The sequence below is a fragment of the Hemiscyllium ocellatum genome, chromosome 7, assembly GCF_020745735.1.
Source record: "Hemiscyllium ocellatum isolate sHemOce1 chromosome 7, sHemOce1.pat.X.cur, whole genome shotgun sequence".
In the NCBI taxonomy this organism is placed as follows: Eukaryota; Metazoa; Chordata; class Chondrichthyes; order Orectolobiformes; family Hemiscylliidae; genus Hemiscyllium; species Hemiscyllium ocellatum.
Window position 1 is genome coordinate 66,214,937 of NC_083407.1, and position 22,254 is coordinate 66,237,190.

Here is a 22,254-nt window from a genome sequence, read left to right on the forward strand (position 1 = left end):
GGTGTTCATCTGCTCTCTGCCTACTCTTCCCCTCGGTAATGCTGACTTCATGATCCTTACAGTCTCTCATTTCCACCTCACTGTCTACTAATCTTCTAGTATAAAGAGTATAATAGTATAAAGTTAAATACATTGGTTGTCTAAAGACACTTGGGGGTTCAAACGCATAGATTTGTAAAATATCACAAGCAGGTGCAGAAAATAATCAAGAAAGCTAATGGAGTGCTGGCCTTTGTGTTTGGATTGCAGGAACATAAGGATGCAGAAGTTATGCTGCAGTTATACAAAACTTTGGTTCGACTCCACTGGGAGTAATGTGAGCAGATCTGAGCACCACAATTGAGGAAGGATATATTGGCCTTGGAGGGAGTATAAGGATGACAACTGGGCTTCAGGGAGTAAGTTTGAGGAGAGATCACACAAATGAGGTGTGTTTTCTCTAGAATTTAGACAGTTAAAAGGTGATCTGATTGGCCTATTGGCAGACCTTTCTCACTGCCTTACTGATCCAGCATAAACAAGGACCAAATTCCAAGCTTTCTGGTTGGTAATTCAGATCAAGCAAGTATCCACATGGATTGCTCTCTGCAACAAGGGATCATAGTTTCAGTTTACTCCCCAACCCCTCTGACGCAGTGCAACAGAATTTCAACATACGGATGAACTGGGAAAATCAGGCTGGTCATGGATTGCAAGGAAAGGAATGTCTGTGAGATGGCTTTTTGGAGCGGCCTGTGGTGGAGCCCATTAGGGAACAGGCAATACTGGATTTCGTGGGTGCAACGAGGCAGACTTAATAAGAGAGCGGAAAGTGAACGAACCCTTTGGAGGCAGTGATCATAATATGATTGAATTTATTCTGCAATTTGAGAAGGAGAAGATAGAATCAGAACTAACAGTATTACAGCTGAATAAAGGCAACTACAGAGGCACGAAGACGGAGCTGGGTAGAATTGACTGGGAGAGGAGCATAGCAGGAAAGATAGTGGAACAGCAATGGCTAGAGTTTCTGGGAGTAATTCAGGAGACACAGCACAAATTTATCCTGAGGAAAAAGAAGCATGGGACAGAGAGGATGAGGCAATCACAGCTGACTGGGAAATTAAGGGATAGCATAAAAAGAAAGCATATAATGTGGCAAAGGGCAATGGGAAACCAGAGGATTGGGAAGCTTACAAAGACCATCAGAGGGCAACAAGAAAACAGAAATAAAGAGGGAGACGATTAAATATGAGAGTAAGCTAGCCAGTAATATACAGGAAGACTATAAGAGTTTCTTTAGATATAGAAGGGGCAATGAGAGGCAAAAGTGGACATTGGATGGCTGAAAAATGACACTGGAGAGATAATATTGGGGAACAAGGAAATGGCAGTGGAACTGAATAATTACTTCTCATCAATCTTCACGGTGGAAGACAACTAATATCTCACAAATTCAAGAGAGTGAGAGGGCAGAGCTGAGTATGCTAGCCAAATGCAAGGAGAAGTTGCCAGAAAAACTGAAAAGGTTTGAAAGTGGATAAATCACCTGGATCAGATGGACTACCTTCCAAAGTTTTAAAGGAGATGGCTGAAGAGATAGTGGAGGTATTAGTGATGATCCTTCAGAAATCACTACAGTCAGGGAGAGTCCAAGAGGACTGGAAAATTGTTAATCTGACACCCCTGTTTAAAAAGGGAAAAAGGCAAAAGACAGAAAATTACAGACTCATTAGCCCAACCTCAGTCGTGAGTAAGATTTCAGAATCCATTGTGAAGGGTGAGATTTATGAATACTTGAAAGTGTATGGCAAAACAGCAAAGTCAGCATGACGTCATCAAGGGGAAGTTGTGCCTGACAAATCTGCTAGAATTCGTTGGACAGGTAACAAGCAAGTTAGACGAAGAAGAACCAATGGATGTTATCTGCCTGAATGTCAAGAAGGTCTTTGACACGGTGCTGCATAGGAGGCTGCTAAGAAAGATACAGGCTGGCATGAATAGAAGATTGGCTGTCTGGCAGAAAGCAAGAGAATTGGGATAAAAGGGTCTTTTTCAGGATGGCAGTCAGTGTCAATGGTGTTCTGGAAGGCTCAGTGTTGGAATCATAACTTTTCACTTTATACATTAACAATCTAGTTGAAGGAACGGAATGCTTTCTGGCTAAGTTTGCAGATGATACAAAAATAGGTAGAGGGAAAGGTAGCATTGAGGAGGCAGGGAGGCTGCAGAAGGACTTGGACTGGTTAGGAGAGTGGGCAAAGAAGTGACAAATACAATACAACATGGGAAAGTGTGAGGTGATACACTTTGTTAAGAAGAATAGAAGCATGGACTATTTTCTAAATGGGGAGAAAATTCAGAAGTCTAAAGTGCAAAGAGACTTGGGAGTTCTAGTCCAGGATTCTCTCAAGATAAACTCGCAGGTTGAATTGGTAGTTAGGAAGGCAAATGCAATGTTGGCATTTATTTTGAAAGGACTTGAATATAAAAGCATGGATTTACTTGAGTCTCTTTTAGGTTCTGGTCAAACCCCATTTGGAGCATTGTGCCCAGTTTTGGGCCCCATATCCCAGGAAGGGTGTACTGGCCCTGGAGCAGATCTAGAGCAGGTTCACAAGAATGGTCCCAGGAATGAAAAGCTAAACATATGAGGAATGTTTGAGAATTCTAGGTCTATACGCGATGGAGTTTAGAAAAATGGAAGGGATTAAATTGAAACTTACAGAATACTGAATGGCCTGGTCAGAGTGGATGTTGAGCAGACATTTCCATTGGTAGGAGGCACAGCCTTCAAGTAAAGGGAAGACTTTTTAGAATGGACATGAGGAGAAACTTCTTCAGCCAGAAAGTGGCCAATCTATGGGATTCATTGCCACAGAAAGCTGTACAGGTCAGGTCATTGAGTATATTTAAGACGGAGGTCAATAAGTTCTTGATTATAAAGGGTTACAGGGAGAAAGTGGGAGAATGGAGTTGAGAAACTTATTAGCCATGATTGAATGGCAGAGCAGATTCAATGGGCAGAATGGACTAATTTCTGCTCCTTTGCCTTATGGACTTATAACCTAATGTTGTTGATTCCCTCAGTCATTCATACTGCAACTCTATGTTCTCCCCTTTCTATTTTCTTTACCTATTAAGTATTTTATAGCCAAGTCTCACTTCTAAGTCAGTAATTACTGCAATGGGTCCAAGCTGCATTCTACAGATTTGTGCGCATACTCTAAACATTAACTCAAAGCTGTACTAAGGGGTGCTGTGGTATTGGTAACACCATGTTACAAGTGAACTGAGTACCTGTCTGCCCTCGCAGATGATACAGAAGAAACTGTGGCAATATTCAAATAAGTTTTTCACCAAAAACAGATAATCTGATTACTTATTGTAAGTGGGACCTTGATGCTATATTACAAGTGATAAACTTTCAAAAGTACTTCTTTAGCTGTAAAAGATGTGCAGTCATCTTGACACAGACAAGAACCTGGCTAAGTACAAGTTACTTTCTTTGACTGAAAATAATCTAGTGAAATACCTGATAGGTGTCAATTCCAAGATGTTTTGCTACTCTTTTTACTTTAGAACCCATTTTGTATACATCATTTATTGATTCTTCTATGAGATCACAAAAATTGTTCCTCTTTTCAAGGTCCAATGGAGGATTGAACGACAATTCACACCCATGAAGAACCAGCTGTACTTCAAACTGAGGTGGTGACTTGGGCAAAGTTTCTGTATATTCATTTAGATATTGAAGAAAGGATTTAATGGTAATGTAGAACCCATCTAAAATTATGTGATCAATGTACTCAGCATACACTTTCCATTCATCAGCTTGGTCATCTGCATAGAACAGGTGAAGATTATCCTGTAAACATGGGAAAAAGAAATTCAATTTTTTTCACAACATAAGCAATGGTTAACCTCTGCATACATCAATTGCAATTCTATTCTAGGTATCACGATACAGTATATGTAAAAACATGTGAGAAATTCATAATAAATAAAAATTAAGCAATATTTTACTGTTAAACTGTTTGACTGAAATCAAAACAAAAACAATTCAATATTTCAAAATGAAGGTAATTTAAGATAACAATTTGCTAGAGAAAAGACAAGTCCACCCAAGTTTTTTCTAATTTACAAAAACTCAGTTCACCACAAATATTTTAAGCCAAGCTTTTATTTCTTTAAAGTTACATTGGTTGCAAATATTTAAACAGAAATTTACCAATTGGTTGCTAACAATGTGAATTTAGTTTGAAGCAAAACTTTAACTTTTTAATCTAAAGTACAAATTGGAGTAGAATGGGATGTAGTTTTAAAACAAATGTCCTACCAATTTGCAGAGGGAAAATGGTGCATATTTGTAACTTAAGCATCATTTAATTTACAAGTTTAGTCTCAGTTTTAAAAAAAAATAGGTATAAGCTGGGAAGTTCAGATTTAGTGAAGAATGGCCTGATTCAAAATTCAAAATTCCAGAGGGCATTTTCATAAAATGTATTAAATTATGGACGTCAAATTCATATGCTTGTACATCCTACACACGTACATGACAAGCCCTTGGGTGGAACTTTATGATTCCATATTAGCAATTCTGCAAGCAAGGAGACCTGTTCACTTTCGAAGGTGGTCATCATTCTCCACCTACCTAACTATAATTTTACCTGGGCAAATGAGGTTTGGGGTGTCCTTTCCACCAATGAGACCCTAAAATGGGCTAATTCATGGTCACTTCCTGCCCTGGCCACAACTCAACAACATCAGTAGGTAAGTCATCTAGACTCAAAACATTAGCTTGCTCTCTCCATGGATGATGCCAGAACCACTTTGATTCCCAGCATTTTTAATTTGAGGCAGACTAGGCACTTCTAGGACCATGAGTTTGTATGATGTATGGCAAGAAATGATCCAACAGCATAACATTTATCTCGCAGGATGGCTTTGATGAGCCTTACTTCAGCATCAAACTTTCATAGTGAGGAAATGACATGGGTCTTATCTATCAGATTGTTGATTAGACCAATCCTATTGTACTTGAAACTGTAGGAATACCAATGCCTATGTGAAACTCATTGAAACTATGAAACTCGTGAATTAACCTAAGGCTGCCACTTTGAACAGACCGCATTTTCCAAAGATTACTGGATCATAACAAACAGCATGACCCTTCAATCATTTGTAAGAGACAAGGTCCTGGCTCTACCCAGACCATATTTGCAAATCCCAAAGCATTCTGATTTTAACCAGAATTTTGAGTTGACCTCATTCCAGAATAGGCCATCATTGCTTTAAACTGCTGCCTCCAAGCTCTCTCCAAACAATGGTGTCAGAAACCTGACTTTTACATTAAATGAACTAAAATCTCTAACCTCAACCAGTTGGTGAATTGATTCTCCTCCATCTTGAATGAATTTGTAATTTTTCATCATTTTCTCTTCCTTGTCAAGAAACAGTGTTGCAGAGTCATATTTATTATGCAGAAAAAACAATGCATGACTCCAGTCTTGTACAATTGAATGAATTGTCTCTACATTACATTTGATTTTCTGCATTCTACTGTTCAGATCTTGCATCAGCTGTCTAGTCTGTTGGATATATTCCCATGAATCCTCTGTTTGCCATGTTAAGGTTTCTGTGGCAGGTCTCAACTGTTCATTAATTTTCTTTAATTCATGCTCAACAAGTGGAAATTCCACTTCCAGTATGGAGACGTGTAGTTTATTGTAGATGTCAGTTATCAGTTTCCAGTTTTCAACACACTATCAAAGAAACAGACTTGAAAAAAATCAAAACATCAAAATTCATCTCATTTTAAACATTTTATTGTACAATGCAAATATTGCCATGATAATAGTTTAAATAGTGAAAATTTAAACTACCTGGCTGGTAGAATTTAATATCTGTGCAAATTACATCAGCTTCCTACTGTTATTATTTAGTGTTTCTGATTTGCCCTTTCTACACAGGATTCCTATTTCTGTGAAACATCATTTCAAAGTTCAAAATCTGTGTTTTTGTATTACTATTTCATAACATTTCATGCTAATGGCAGAAATAAAAATCTAAAATCTCTTTGAACCCTTCATGCTACAGTGTAGTGTGTGTGTTATGATAGAAAAACAGGGTTCTACAAGGACTACTTCCATAGGTTGGCCCAGATTTTTTAGTCAACGGGAAGGAACAATCCTTTCTGTTGATCTTGAATAAAGTTATCCAGAGATCTAGCAATGCATATTGTGTGGTTTCTCTCTTCCCCAGTTGCAGTTTAAGTCAGATGTCAAGTCAAAAGGATTTCCAAGTCAATTGCCCATGATGTCAGCTAGAGGAAGAGCTGCTCACATTGAAGGAATTATACAGCAAGTTAGGAAGCTAAAATCAACTCAAAACCACTTTAGATAGAAAAAATAAATGAAGATTAGATTAAGATAAATGACTTAAATATCAATAAATCAAATCTTCCAAAAAGAAAAACAACTAAGGCAAATTGTGTTTGATCAAATCATTGAGCTTTTTGATGGAGGTTCATATCTTCAGAGGATGAAGAAGAAGTGTCATCAAATTAATTTGATAATGGGGCTGGGAGTGAGGATTCTAATCAAGGAGAATCTGACAAGTTAAAATAAAATGCAGACAATAATACAATGCAGTTACAGGTAATAATAAGTAGAGTGTGACAGGAAGGCTCACAGGGTATATAAGAGTACACCAGCAATGCATTCAGATTAAGGGGAAATGGTTTAAAAGAAGGCTTTTTATTTAAATGCAAGCAATATTCAGAACAAGAAACTCATGCAATTGGTACACTGAGAAATAAATGAATATGATATAATAGGGCACAATAGTGACAAGACTGGGAACTGTATATTGAACAGTCTTGATATTTCAGAAGAATAGGTAGAAAAAAAGAACAAGGTGGATAGTTTTGTCAGTGATGGATGTGACCAATGAGAAACACTCTTGGCTCAAAAAAATCAAGATGTAGACTCAATTTGAGTAAGATAGTGAGAAAAGAGTTACTGATGGGAGTAGTCTGCACCTCCCTTAACAGTAGACATACCACAATATTGTTATGAAGGTGTAGAGGTGTACTGTACCTTTAAGAGAGTTGAAAAGCAAGCAAGGACCGACAAAACACAGAGAATCCTGAAGATAAAAATGCAACACTTGGTCAAAACAAATAGCAGCAGCAGGGTTGCTGGGAAACAAAAACAAATTCAAATTCGGCCAGTTTAAATTATGCCCCAAGATACCAAAATCCAATCAAATTTGAATTTACTATTTTGATAACATTAAGATCAATGAAACCATCTGATGTTCTGGGGGAGGAAACTGGACATTTTGAACAGTTAGGGAGAGAACAGCCAAAGACCAACAAACAGATTGCTAGCTGAAGAACGCTTTGAAAGGTATGTGTCTGTGGGGAGTCTGCACAGCAGAACATCAAAGCTGACCTGAGGAACATCTACAAAGGAGAATCAGCAAAGCTGACTGGTTTTGAAATATGATTTATATTTGTAAATCTTACACAGGATTTTTTTCAAATCAGACTAGTATTATAGAGGCAGAAGATAGGTTTAAGAGAAAGGAGTTGTAAATAGTTGTTGGTTTTAATATTCTCTGTTGGAGAATAAAGAATTAAAGGATAAAGTCGTTAATTTTTACTTTAAATAGTGACCTTGGGGTAGCTCTTTGTCTCTCAAATTTTAATATTACAGCATGAGGTAAATCTTTTCTGTGTGGCTGATTTAAATTAGCAGAGGGGTTTACCCCATGTTCTAACAATATATACCCTCAAAACATAAATAAAGAGGGCTTCAGAAAGGTATTTCAGTAACTGAGGTGACCTTAACCTTCATCTAGACGTATCAAACAGACAAAGGATGTTTTGAAGACAAGCTCAGAGTGTATTCAAGACAGTTTTGTAGAACAATGTACTGTCCAACTAACCAGAGAATCGGCTATTTTAGATCTGGCAATGTGAAATTGAATAGGATTAATGAATCATCTCAAAATAAAAGGTGGGGTTGTTCTCCCTAGAGAAGGTTGTGAAGTAAAAACAAAATATTGCAAGCACTCAGCACGTACAACAGTACATATGGAAACAGACAGCAATCATGTTTCAGGTCATAACCTTCTTTCAGGAAGGTTCTATTGACAGGTCTTAAACTGAAATATTAACTCTTCTCTTTCTCCTACTCCACATGTTCCCAGGTCAGCTGAGTGCTTCCAACATGTTCTGTTTTTATTTCAGATTTGCAGCATCTGCAGTATTTTGTTTGTGTATAAGGTTGAGAGAATATCTGACAGATTTAGTCAAAATCATGAGGGGTATAGATGGAACAGAGAGAACATGTTCTCATTGGTGGATTGGTGAAAAGAAGCACAAGTGATCGGAGAAAAGCTTTTTTATGCAGCAAGTGGTATCTGGAAAACCAAATCCAAGAAGATATTGGAAGGTATTTCATCATGGTTTTTAAAATGGACTTGGATAAGCACCAGAAGGAAAACAAGTTGCAAGACTTTGCAAAATGCAATGGATTCAGACTAACTATATTGTTGTTATAGAGAGTTAGCGCAAGTTGTTGGGTCAAATAGGCTCTTTTGAGCTGATGATTCCTAAGATTCTATGGTTCCTTGATTTAGTATAGTTTGTGGTTTGTTCAATTTGGGAGAGTTTTAGAATCCAAATTGTTGAAGGAAGTTAGAAACACATGACACAAACATAGATGCCACATTCTCATTACTCTGTTTTTATATCTTTGAGCAAAATATAAGTACTGAAGTAAGCACATTTAAGTGGATTAAGCACTTAACAGACATTCATTTTTGTAAATGAAATTTCAGTGCAGAAATCCTTCATTCATGACTCCCAGGGCCTTATACATCATTTTAGTAAATTAAAAAGTTAACATCATGAACTACAATCCCTACCTAGAGGCAGCTTTCAACAAACATCTGACCCCATTCATTCTGCTTCACTTACCATTTTAACCAGAACAGCAGTTTTCAACATTTCAGTTGACTGAACAGCAGTTGGAACATAAATATTCCAACCAGCATGCCTCAGTAGAACAACACAACTGATTGAACATTCCTTATGAAGCTTCAACATTGAAAACCACTGTGGTGCATTAAAACAGCAATACAGCAGAAGAACATAAACAGAAAAATAAGAAAGCAGAACAATTCATGTAAATAAATCAATTGGAGGACAAAAGATCTACTAAATTACATGGCTCCATGTACTATGGCAGAAATATTTCAGGATTAAAAGGAGTTTGATACATTATTCAACCTTTAATTTTGTGTTATCAATGTCATACCAATTCTTTGGGATGCTCCTAATCATACTGTTTATTATTATCACATATGTGGAACAGGACAAAATACAGGCAAGCCAAGCTAAGAATTGATTAAATATGAAAAAAAGGTCTTTGGGGAAAAATATTATTACTTTGCTTTAAGAAGATAATTCAGACCATTATTGCATATGGCAGCATCAAGCAATGACACAATAGTGTCTTTTCCAACAAAGTTGACTGCAAATTGTGTCAACTAATTTACTCAAATTGTAAACAGGTCAGACATGTTAAAAAATATTAAAACAACATTTTGACTTTCAACAAAAAAACATATTTGTCTTAAAAAATGCGTATGTGGACATGTATAATAATTCATATATTTACCCTATCAAGAATCGCTCTTTTTGAATACAAATGTAATGCTACATCTGCGATATTAAATCCTTTCAGCAACCCAAGGTATTTGACCTCACGAAGCACAGATGAAAGCTGAGTGAAAATAAGTAAAATGTGATTCAGAAATGGAATCATCTCTCACAGAAGATATAATATCTATATTGTAACCATGGCTACATACAATTTTAGGTTCCAAAACTGGAAAAAAAATGTCTTACCTCAGGGTTAAAGTTCACAGAGTATAAACCAGATTCTTCATTCCGTTTGAGAAATGGTTGATTCAAGTTTGCCTGACAATCAGCATCTAGACTTTCTATCCACAATGAGTAGATTTGTTGATCATAGCTATCGATTAAAGCTAACATTCTGTCACATTTCTGGAAAACTAGATTTGCTTCCTTTGTATGTAGACTACTACAAACATACCAAGCATAAAAAAACAAGTTATTTTAAAGAACTATAATTATAACTAAAAATAAACTATAATATGAAAAATATTTTGTTTTAGAGTAATAACTTTTACAGCTATATTTACTGGTGATTAATGTGTCTGAATTGATTTCTCTGACTTAATATTCTTTCACGAAGCTCTTGGGACCACTTCAGGTTGCCTGCTATCACTGGCATATTCTTATGCAATATTACATTATTCATCTTCACCTGCAGAAAGATGATGTCAAACAGATATATAATCACCAAAAGCAATTAAACTGACACAGTCAAACATCTGTTCAAAGCATGTTCTATTAATACAAACATTACAACAGAAAATAATATTGAATTTGCAAATAAAATTAATTATGTTTGAACAATCAACATAGTATTTTTTTGTCAATTCTTCAATATTTTCATATATTAAGATCTTACTATTAAGAAATTTTAGCCTTCATGGCTTGAACTTACCTTAGACAAAGTCAGAAATCACACGACACAAAGTCATAGTCCAACAGGTTTATTTCATTCACCTGACAAAGGAGCGGTGCGAGAAAAGCTTGTGATTTCAAATAAACCTGTTGGACTGTAATCTAGTGTTGTGTGACTTCTGACTTTGTCCGCCCCCATCCAACACCAGCACCTCCACATCATTACTTTAGATAAATGTGAGCACATTGTCAATTGCTACAAGTCCAGCACTGGCCAATTTTTGACATTTGGCATTTTAGGAAACAATTGCTAACAACCATGGCCTCTGGAAGCCAAATTTATGGAGAGACATTAGAAGAGATAAAGGTAAACAAGAAGTTCAGCTTGTGAAGAGACCATAGAGAAAACAGAAGCCATTGAATTTTGCACATTCTCAAACCATTGTCTTCATTTGCAGGCAATGCACCAGAGATGCCCATACTAGCATGGAGCTCCTGAACCACACTTAGCAATATTCAACAGCACTGAGCATAATGTTGCAGCCCATTGTCTTATGAGACAGAAACCTTCCATGATGACAATGGCAGTAAATATCAGCTATTGTTTAAAAACAGAGAAGCTTTCTGCAAAGTAAATTTCACAAAGTCCTGAACTTTTTCTTCTGAGAAAGGTGCATTACATAGCAGATGCAGCAAAGCTTTCCTCATAAGTCTCTATTGAAGGCACTTGCAAAGATATGTCAACTTATTTTGTAGTTAACAATGATGCTATATGCTTGCTGTAGATAAAGGTCAGGTTATTATGGATAAACCAAAGTTTGACATCCTTGTCTCCATTTTCAACAAGTTATAGAGAGCTACAGCACAGAAAAAAGCCGTTCAGGCTATTTAGTCCATGTTAGTCATAGACAAACCACCTAACTATTCTAATCCCATTTTTTAACACTTGGTCCGTATCCCTTGTATACTTTGGCATCACAAGTACTAAGTTTAAATATCCCTGAAATGTTATGAGATTTCTGCCTCTACCACTCTTATAGGCAGTGAATTCCAGATTCCCACCATCCTCTGGGTGAAAATGTTTTTCCTCAAATCTCCTCCAAACCATTTATTCCATTCATTATATCTATGCACCCTACCCTCTGACCCCAGTCATCGACAGGGAAAAAAGTCTCTTCCTGCCTACTCAATCTGTACCCCTCACAATTTTATACATCTCAGTCATATGCCCTCTCAAACTCTTCTTCTCCACAGAAAACAAACCCCTTTCAACATTCTGGTAAAGCCCCTCCGTATTCCTTCCAGTGCTTTCAAATTCCGTCCTATAATGTAGATTCCAGAACTTAAAGCAATACTCTAGCTATGGCCTAACTAACATGTTATACAGTTCCAGCATAACCTCCCTGCTCTTAAAATCAATGCCTCAGCTAATAAAGGTAGGTATACTAAATATTTCCTTACCACTTTATCCACATGTTCTGACACCTTAAGGAATTGTTGGGCATGCACAACAAGGTACATTTGATCCTTGGTGCATCCCAGGATCCATCACCTATTCCCTTGCCTTGTTCATCCTGCTTATGTGCATTGTTTCATTCACCATCATTCCAGGTATATTCAGTGCTTTGTATACATGTAATGTCAAAATGTTCACCTAATAATAATGAATTATTTGAAGAAATCATAGAAAGGCTACACAAGAGCAATGCAGCAAATATACTGAATTGGATTTTGAGATCATTGGTGAAGCAGCAGTACTTGCTAGTGACCTTGAAGAAAGCTACTCAATGATCTATGAAATCCCTGGCATGGACTTCCTTTTTTTCCCAACAGAATCTTAAATCTGCTGCCAACTCAAAGGAAAGTTTAGCAGCAGTGATCTCAGCGTGCAACATAAGCAGCTAGGCACACAATGAAATACTCTTATCAATAGTAATGTTGGTGATCAAGTTTAATGATCAGTAAGAAACTGGTCCAAACACAGTGATGTTATGTAAATGGAGGATGGTTAACTGCAGGGAGAAAAAAAAATCAGTTGTACTGCATCTGTAAAAAAAATGTGCTTCATTGACATCAGAGTTAACAATGACTCATTAATGGTGCTGCAGGCTAACCTCACTCTATATTCTAAGACAACGAGTTTTCCTATCATTGCAGAGGCAGTTTTGAAGGTCGGCACCGGGATGGGTTGGGGGACACAAGATAGAATATTAAGAGGGTAATTAGCTCTGTTATGGAATTGAGCTTATTCCAAATAGTGGATTCGCCAAGGTAAATATTGCTTTACGAGTGTATGATGCAAATGAAAATTTTCCAATGATGCACTGGATCCTGCTGTGCAAACTCTAAGGCTTTTTATTAAGTTTCATAATTTGACATGAGATTGAAGTGCTCTTGTTTCCTGAAGCAGGATGCATACCATTGCAACTATTTCATGGACACTGAAGTCTCCACTAATGGAACCGTAGCTTGGTGGCTGGTCCTCATCCATGGTGCCACTGCTACTTCTCCTCATTGGTCAATCAGCAGCAGCCACACAGCAAGGTTATCCATGGGCAATGCAGCTCAGGTATCCCACCATCAGAATCTGGTCAGTGTACATATTGAATGTGGTTTCCAGAGGCTGCTCCATCCTTCACTGTCAGGAGGTTCCCACCTTCACCAAGTCCTTCAGATGCAAAGATTTGGAACTATATTTTAAGGCCACTCAGATAGCGATTGTCTGCACTGCAATGTCACTCAGTCAATTATTACACCCCTGACCCCTGGAGAAATCTCACATCAATATAAAACAAGGTTGACTGGCATCCTAACAGAGGTTCTGGTCTAGGCAGTCAAGTAAAAAAGGAATCCTGTTCCCAATGGTGGAAGGTGGAGACTTCCCAGCAGATCTGAGTGGCCTGGACTGAGGTTAGCAAGTAGATCAGTGCCCATTCCTCATAAGTGTATGTGGATTTTGTGCAGGAAAAAGTGAAACACTATCCTGTGCTCTGCAAAGATGTGGCACTGTCTATGAACTGCAAACTGACGCTAATAGAGGCATCATTCAGTGTAACTTTGCCAGTTCACAGGCATGTCACATAGGATAGTCACCTGCAAGTGTCAGGACCAAATGGAATGCGTGCAATGAAGTATCGACAGTCACTTCATTCCATTATACTTCATATATAGGGGAGAATGAGGGAGCTCTAATCATGCTCATAGTGATCATACACCAATCACAACTGGTTTCTGTCTGCACACAAAGGGAGAGTGCAGGCACAAACTAGTGGAGTAACAGATATTTGGACCTTCATCTCTTTTGTGAAGCAAACTACAGAGCTCATAGGACAGGACTAAGAGTATACATGTGCAGATAGATAGGACTTCTCAAGGTAGCTGTAAGTAAGTCTCTTGCTCTAAGATATGTAGATAGCGCAACACATTTATTTACATAACAGACTGTGTATTTGGAAGTTAATTGTTTCTCTTCTCTACTATAGGTACTAGTAAGAGAAAGTGAGGACTGTAGGTGCTGGAGATCAGAGTCGAGACTGTGGTGCAGGAAAAGCACAGCAGGTCAGGCAGTATCCGAGGAGCAGGAGAATCAATGTTTCGGTCACAGAAGCAGTAGATTAATGGGAGGATGGCTCTGGAACCTCAAAAGGAAACATCGGCACAACTGCACCGTACACTAGAATAGCAATATTCACCTTGGCAAGTCCACTATCCAGAGTAGGCTCAGAGATTACAATCTCGTGAGCAAATCACTGATACAGGTCCACAGTCATTACAGGAAGCAACATTCAACATGTCTACGCTTGGGTAATGGCTGGAAATCAGGCACCAATTACATCTCATACTGAGAATGTGCCTCTGCATTTGGCCATAAGTAACATGTTGGCTATACAGAGACACGTAGGGATACACCAAGCAAAGATGCCAGATGCTTCTTGAGTAAAAGATGGGGAAAACTGTGTTTCTATACTACTCTGGTGGTGACTTTCCCCATGCTTTTGCAGCTAAAACAATTTAAGTTTTCCACCTCTTTAGACTAAAACATAAAATTTCCACCTTCTGTGGTCTAATAAATAATTCCTCTTCACATTAATGGTTTCACCAAACGAGTTTCTCAGCCTGCAGAGTCAAAGCTGAATCCTGTTGTCATAGTGACCTTCCCTTGATGATTCATGCTGTTGCAGTGCTGTGAATAAATCTCACTACTTTACAGTTTTAATAAATATTCTCAAACACTTTAACAGCTTTGTTATCTTAATTCAATAAATTCCTCCTACCTCCACTACAGTTTCAATTATGCATTGCCCATTCTTACGGTGGCCTCAACGGTTCTATGTTCCTCAGAACATAGAAAAGTACAACACGGAACAGGCCCTTTGGCCCACAATGTTGTGCCGAGATTTAATCCTAACGTCAAATATAGTAACTTAACCTATGCACCCCTCAACTCACTGCTATCCATGTGCATGTCCAGCCGTCACTTAAATGTCCCCAATGACTCTGCTTCCATCACAGCTGGCAACGCATTCCATGCATTCACAACTCTCTGCGCAAAGAGCCTACCTCTGACATCTCCTTTATACCTTCCTCCTAATGTCTGCAAACTATGACTTCTCGTACTAGTCAATCCTACTCTGGGGAAAAGTCTTTGGCTATTGATTCTACCTATTCCTCTTAATATTTTGTTTTCCTCTCTTCAGGTCTCCTCTCTTCCTCCTTCTGTCCAGAGAGAAAAGTCCGAGCTTATTCGACCTTTCTTCATAAGGCAAGCCCCCCAGTCCAGGTAGCATCCTGGTAAACCTTCTTCAAAACCTCTGTATCTTTCCTATAGTGGGGCGACTAGAACTGGACACAATATTCCAAGTGTGGTCTCACCAAGGACATGTAGAGCTGCAGCAAAACCTCACAGCTCTTAAACTCGATCCCCCTGTTAATGAAAGCCAAAACTGCCATACTGTCTTTAATCCTATATTCAGCATCCGAGTTTGACCTTCCAAAATGTATCACTTTGCATTTATCCAGGTTGAACTCCATTTGCCATTTCTCAGCCCAGCTCTGTATCTTGTCTGTCATGTTGCAGCCTGCAGTAGCCCTCTATTCTATTGACGACACCTCCAACCTTAGTGTCATCTGCAAATTTACTAACCCACTCCTCAACCTCCTCATCCAAGACATTTCTAAAAACTACAAAGAGCAGAGGCCCAAGAACAAAGCCCTGCGGGACCCCACTCAACACTGACCTCCAGGCAGAATACTTCCCATCCACAACCACTCTCTGCCTTCTGTCAACCAGCCAATTCTGAATCCAGATAGCCAAATCTCCCTGTATCCCATACTTCCTGACTTTATGAATGAGCCTACCATGGGGAACCCTATCAAATGCCTTGCTGAATTCCATATACACCACATCCACTGCTCAACCGTCATCGACCTGTCTTGACACCTCCTCAAAGAACTCAATAAGATTTGTGAGGCATGACCTTCCCCTTACAAAGCCATGCTGACTGCCTTTAATCACACTATGCTTTGCCAAATAGTCATAAATCCTATCCCTCAGAGTTCTTTCCAAAACTTTGCTGACCATTCATGTAAGACTGACTGGCCTGCAACTGCCAGGGATTTCCCTATTACCCTTCTTGAAAAGAGGAACGACATTTGCCTCCTTCCAATCGTCCGGTACAACTCCTGTGGAGAGTGAGTTGGAAATATTCTCGCCAGCAGCTTAGCAACCTCCTTTCTCGCTTCCTGGAGCAGCCTAGGATAAATCTGGTCTTGCCCTGGAGACTTATCAACCTTAATGTTTTCCAAAATTTCTAGCACATCAACTTCACCAACCTTGATCTGGTCAAGACTGCATCCCAGCTCCTGTAAGTTTTCATTTACAAGTTCCCTTTCCTTGGTGAAAACCGAAGCAAAAAACTCATTTAGGGCCTTCCCCATCTGCTCAGACACCACGCACAAGTCCCCTACGCTATTCCTAATCAGCCATACCTTTGCCCTGATCATCCTCTTATTCCTCACGTATGAGTAAAATGCCTTTGGGTTCTCCCTAATCCTTATTGCCAACCCTTTTTCATGCCCCCTCCTGGCTCTCCTCAGTCCAATTCTGAGCTCCTTTCTAGCTAGCCTGTAATCCTCTAAAGCTGTGCTAGATCCTTGCTTCCTCCACCTTACATATGCTGCCTTCTTCCTTTTGACGAGACGTTGCTCTGTTTTCGTCATCCCAGGTTCCTTAATCTTACCCCTTCTTACCTGTCTCAGAGGAACAAATTTGTGCATCATTTACAACAACTGCTCCCTAAAAAGTCTCCACATGTCTGAAGTGCCCTCTCTGTGGAACAATTGCTCCCAGTCTGTACTTCCCAACTCCTGTCTGATAGCATCATAATTTCCTATTCCACAATTAAGTATCTTCCTTCAGTAACTGCTCCTTTCACTCTCCAAGGCTATGCTAAATGTGAGGCAGTTGTGATCACTTTCACCAAAGTGCTCTCCTACCACGAGATCGGACACCTGTCCTGGCTCATTGCAGAGCACCAAACCCAAAATGGCCTCTCCGCTCGTTGGTCTGTCTACATACTGAGTAAGAAAACCCTCCTGAACACACCTAACAAAACAGCCCCATCCAAACCATCTGCACTTAGGAGGTTCCAGTCGATATTAGGAAAGTTGAAATCACCCATAACAACAACCTTGCTATTTTTGCTTTTTTTTCAGAATCGGCTCGCCTATAAGATCTTCAATCTCTCCACTGCTATTAGATGGTCTGTAGAAAACCTCCAATGTAGTGGCTGTTCCTAACTTCCACCCATACTGACTCAGTAGACAAACCTTCCTCAACAACCTTTGTTTCTGTAGCTGTGATGCACTCTCTGATTAGCAATGATGCACCCCGTCCTCTTTTTCCACCCTCCCTGTTCTTTCTAAATGTTCTAAACCCTGGAACATCAAGCAAGCATTCCTGCCCCTGTGAAACACATGTCTCTGTTATGGCCACAACATCATAGTCCCAAGTTCTGATCCATGCTCTAACTTTGTCACGCTTATTTCGGACACTCCTTGCATTAAAGCAGACGCACTTTAACCGATCCCTTTGTTTCATCACTTGAGAAAGCTTCCTGATAGATTCAATATATGCTGTCACTGTCCTGTCTGCAACTGACCCGCTCTCAGACATGTGGCTCTGATTCCCACCCCCCTGCCAAACTAGTTTCAACCCTCCCGAATCACACGAGCAAATCTCCCACCCAGGACATTTGTACCCCTCCAGTTCAAGTGCAACCTGTCCTTCATGTACAGTCCCACCTTCCCCAGAAGATATCCCAATAGTCTAGGGATTCTTCCATTTGAATCCAAATCTGACTAGGCTTCCCAATTACTCCGTTAGAATTCTAGTGTTGCGGTATTCCTGGTTGCACGACTTCATTTTCAAATAACTTCTGTGGTTCTTGATCTCCTTTACTATAGCCACGCTATGTCTGTGACCCTCAATTGGACCTATAAACACTGCACTGACCCTAAAGTTTTCTCAACCTGCAAATGTGCTGTATTTTTCAAAACCTCCCCTCCAGGAATTTCAAATGATGACCACTTACTCTAGCCTGAGCATAAGCTCGAGACCACCCCTACATTTAATAAGTAGCTGATGTAATCTGTAGCTGCTAATTGTGAAGTGTTTCAGCTCTTTGCTACCTGTAGCTCATACCTCTGTAGCTTCTCTTACCAGGTCTGTAAGACAAATCTAAGGGTACATATGAATGCACAGATTATTTTCAGTAAGAGAGGTGAATTAAATGTGGAACAAGTTGTTGATGGGCAGAATATAATTACTATTAAAGAGACTTGACTGCATAATGACCAAGGATAGGAGTTAAATATCCAAGTTTATTCAATATTTGAAGGAATGGCAAAAGTTAAAAGGAGGTTGCACAGCATGATTAGTAATAGATGAAATCATTACAATAGTGAGAAGAGATATTCGCTCAGAAAATTGAGATATAGAATCAGTATGTAAGGAGCTAAGAGTCAGAGTCATAGAGATGTGGAAAACTTTAGTGGGAGTTTTCTACAGGCCTCCTGGTTCGTCAAGGAAGGCAGTAAACAGAAAGTTAGAGAGGCACATAACAAGTAGAAACATGAGTGACTTTAACCTACATATAGACAGGGCAAATTTATTAACAATAAGACAGTGGCTGCTGAATGTGAACAATGGAGTGTGTGCAAGTTTTATTTTAAAACCAGTGCACGAAGAAACCAACTAGTGAACATCATTGTGGGTTTGGTATTGAGCAATGAGAAAAGATGAATAATCTTACTGTGCAGGATCCTTGAAGGATGAGTGACCATAACATGATAGAGCTCTTCATTGGAATGGAAAGCTTTTCATCATTCATTCTTGGGATTTGGGCATTGCTGGCTAGGTCAGCATTTATTGGTAAGTTACCTTTATGAATCATGTGAGATCACACCTCAAGTATTTTGTGCAGTTTGATCTCCTTACTTCAGAAATAATGCACTCGGCATGGACAGAGAACAGAGAAGGATGTACCACATTTATTCTTGGGATGGTACTGTTGTAATATGAGGAGAGACTGGGCTGCTATTCACTGGAGTTTAGGAGAATGAGAGGGGATCTCATTGAAACAAAATTCTAACTGGGCTGGACAGACTGAAAACAGGGTTATTGATTCCTTGGCTGTGGAGTCTAGAACAAGGATGCCCATGGTCTCAGGACACAGGGTAGGCCTTTTCAAACTGAGATGTTGCTGGGAATGGAGGGTTTGAGTTATAAAAATAGGCTGTATAGGTTGTGACCTTTTTCACTGGAGCATAGGAGATTGATGGTTGACATTTTAGAGGTTTATAAAACCACAAAGGGCATAGGCAAGGGTTTTTTCTTCCCTAGGGTGAGGGAGTTTAAAACCAGAGGCAGCATTTTTAAGGTGAGAGGAGAAAGTTTTAAGGACAAGGCGGGGCACTTTTTTTAAAAAACAGAGTTTGGTTCATATGTAGAATTAATTGCCAGAAGTAATGGTTGATACAGGTACAATTACAACTTTTAAAAGACATTTGGATAAGTCCATGAATAGGAAAGTTTTGGAGGGATGTAGGCCAAACACAGGCAATTAGGACTAGTTTAGTTTGGGAATGTGGTCGGCGTGGATTGGTCAGACCAAAGGATCTGTTTCCTATGAGATAAAGAGGTGGTGAACCTGTGGAATTCTCTACCACAGAAGGCTGAGGAGATAAAGTCACTGAAGATACTTAAGAAATAAATAGATGGATTTCTAGAGGCTGAAGGTATATGGGGAGAGAATGGGACAATAGCTGAGAGATGGAGTATCAGCCAAGACAAAACTGAAAGAAAGAGCAGGCATGACAGACCAAATCGCTGACCTATTGCTGGTATTTTATATATTTCTAAGAAACACAACCATTGATTCTACTTTGGTGAATCTTGGCATGAGTTACTATTCTGTAGGTTTCTGGACTTATTAGCTTTCAGCTGTTGACTGTCTGCATGAATAGCTCTCTGAAAACAGTGTATAGGAAATTCTCCTGAATCTTTCAGTAGAATTCACACTGCTGTCTACCCTTTTGTATGGCACAACTAGAATAATTTCCAATCTGCACCACTTCTCACAATGTTGTGAGATGAAGCAATGTGTATTATTGGCGCCATGTTGTAAGGTCAATCATCACCACAGCTCATTGTGGTGTAAGACACACAGGGTAGATTTGTTATCATTATCCTCTTTCCCAAAAGGAACCTACAGGGCCTGCTGCATTAGAGGAAACTATCTGGCAAACTAATGAGTGGCTCTCGTCTTATTCTATGACAGTAACTACCTACAAGTTACACTGTTATGACAGACATCACTCAGAAACTGAGGGAAACCTTGATGTTAGGTCTAATTCATTCAACATCCAAAGTTGCACTACTGCTCAAGTCCACGTAACATCATCATATTAGCCCTTTCAAATCCTTACACCTTTGTACAAGAGAAGAAACACATTTCTTGATTGGGAGAAATGAACTGCAAATGAGCACTTAATTCCAGTGAGTTATATTTTTAATGAAAGACTAATTACATGAATATTGATTTCCTGATATCTGCAGGGAGGAGCAGGCGAGGACTGCAGATGCTGGAGATCAGAGTTGAGACTGTGGTGCTGGAAAAGCACAGCAGGTCAGGCAGCATCTGAGGAGTAGGAGAAATCGATCTTTCAGGCATAACCCTCTCATTCCTGATATCTGCAGTCAGGGAAGATCAACTGCCATTTTGCAAAAGTCGATTCCACTGGCAGGAATTTGAATTTTTGACTCCTGCCTAACTAATTTCACCCACCACCCATTGTTCTTGCTTTATGCATACAAGTATAAACACTGTCATCAATCTGTTGAGCTGAATAACCTGTCTTTCTGCTCCAGATAAGGAAATGTTAAATAAAGAAAGTGAGTACGGAGTAGGTTTGCTTGTTGAACTGGTTGTCGATCTGCTCCCACTAGTCTCAAAATTGCAGCTGGAGCAGGAAGCAAGCCCTTAAGAAACCTACAAAGGAATGTGAGCGGGTGGGTTGTTCTCGACCTCCTCTGCCTGATCAAAATTTCTGACATACTGCAGTGAATGATTAGGCAGCGTCACTCCTCCACCCCCACCTCTTTCAGGCATAAAATTCTGATGTAGTGCAATGCTGTGCCATAATTCTGTGACCACACTCTTCTGCAACTTGTTCCAGAATCTGCTCTTTGAAGAAGCATAGGCTGGCTTTCAGTGGTGTTAGCCTGTCATGGTATTGCGCCCTGCTCAGGTATGCAACTACTTAATTGCATATTTAGCACTAGCTTGTTGCAATGCATGCTTAACCTGTGCCAATTTTCATATCTAATTAAATTTTGTTACAATAGACGCCTACCAACCGTCTTTCTCTGCTTCCAAACTTACTGTGCAATTTGCAATTAAATGTCTTTTTTAAATCAATGTCCTTTAAAACAATAACAACAGAATTTATGATTCAAAACTGGGGACTGAAATGAGTCTGAGTGCCCCAGTCCAATTATTCCCCTCCCCTTATCACTATCACCTGAAGACTTCAGCTAAGACTGAACTGATAAGAATGGAACCCAAAAGCAGGTATGCTCAGCAGGGCACAGTGGAGCAGCACCAGAGGAAGATTACATGGTACCTTTGCCCTCCAAGGCCCCAAGGGATCCTTCCATATCCGCCACAAGTTCACCTGTACCTCCACACACATCATCTATTGCATCCGCTGCACCCGATGTGGCCTCCTCTATATTGGTGAGACAGGCCGCTTACTTGCGGAACGCTTCAGAGAACACCTCTGGGCCGCCCGAACCAACCAACCCAATCACCCCGTGGCTCAACACTTCAACTCTCCCTCCCACTCCACCGAGGACATGCAGGTCCTTGGACTCCTCCACCGGCAGAACATAACAACACGACAGCTGGAGGAGGAGCGCCTCATCTTCCGCCTGGGAACCCTCCAACCACAAGGTATGAATTCAGATTTCTCCAGTTTCCTCATTTCCCCTCCCCCCACCTTGTCTCAGTCGGTTCCCTCAACTCAGCACCGCCCTCCTAACCTGCAATCCTCTTCCTGACCTCTCCGCCCCCACCCCACTCCGGCCTATCACCCTCACCTTGACCTCCTTCCACCTATCCCACCTCCATCGCCCCTCCCCCTAGTCC

General features: G+C 39.7%; 1 protein-coding gene across 1 annotated transcript in view; it reads right to left on the minus strand.

The window, feature by feature from the left end:
• The window catches only part of dnah9l (dynein, axonemal, heavy polypeptide 9 like), a 429,781-nt gene that overhangs the window by 363,079 nt on the left and 44,448 nt on the right, over positions 1 to 22,254 (minus strand). Inside the window, exons 12-16 of the mRNA XM_060828114.1 lie at positions 10,219 to 10,343; positions 9,902 to 10,097; positions 9,672 to 9,776; positions 5,355 to 5,744; positions 3,515 to 3,847 (exon numbers count right to left, since the gene is read on the minus strand). Coding sequence (XP_060684097.1) covers positions 3,515 to 3,847; positions 5,355 to 5,744; positions 9,672 to 9,776; positions 9,902 to 10,097; positions 10,219 to 10,343 — 1,149 coding nt within the window. The remainder of the gene's footprint in view (positions 1 to 3,514; positions 3,848 to 5,354; positions 5,745 to 9,671; positions 9,777 to 9,901; positions 10,098 to 10,218; positions 10,344 to 22,254) is intronic.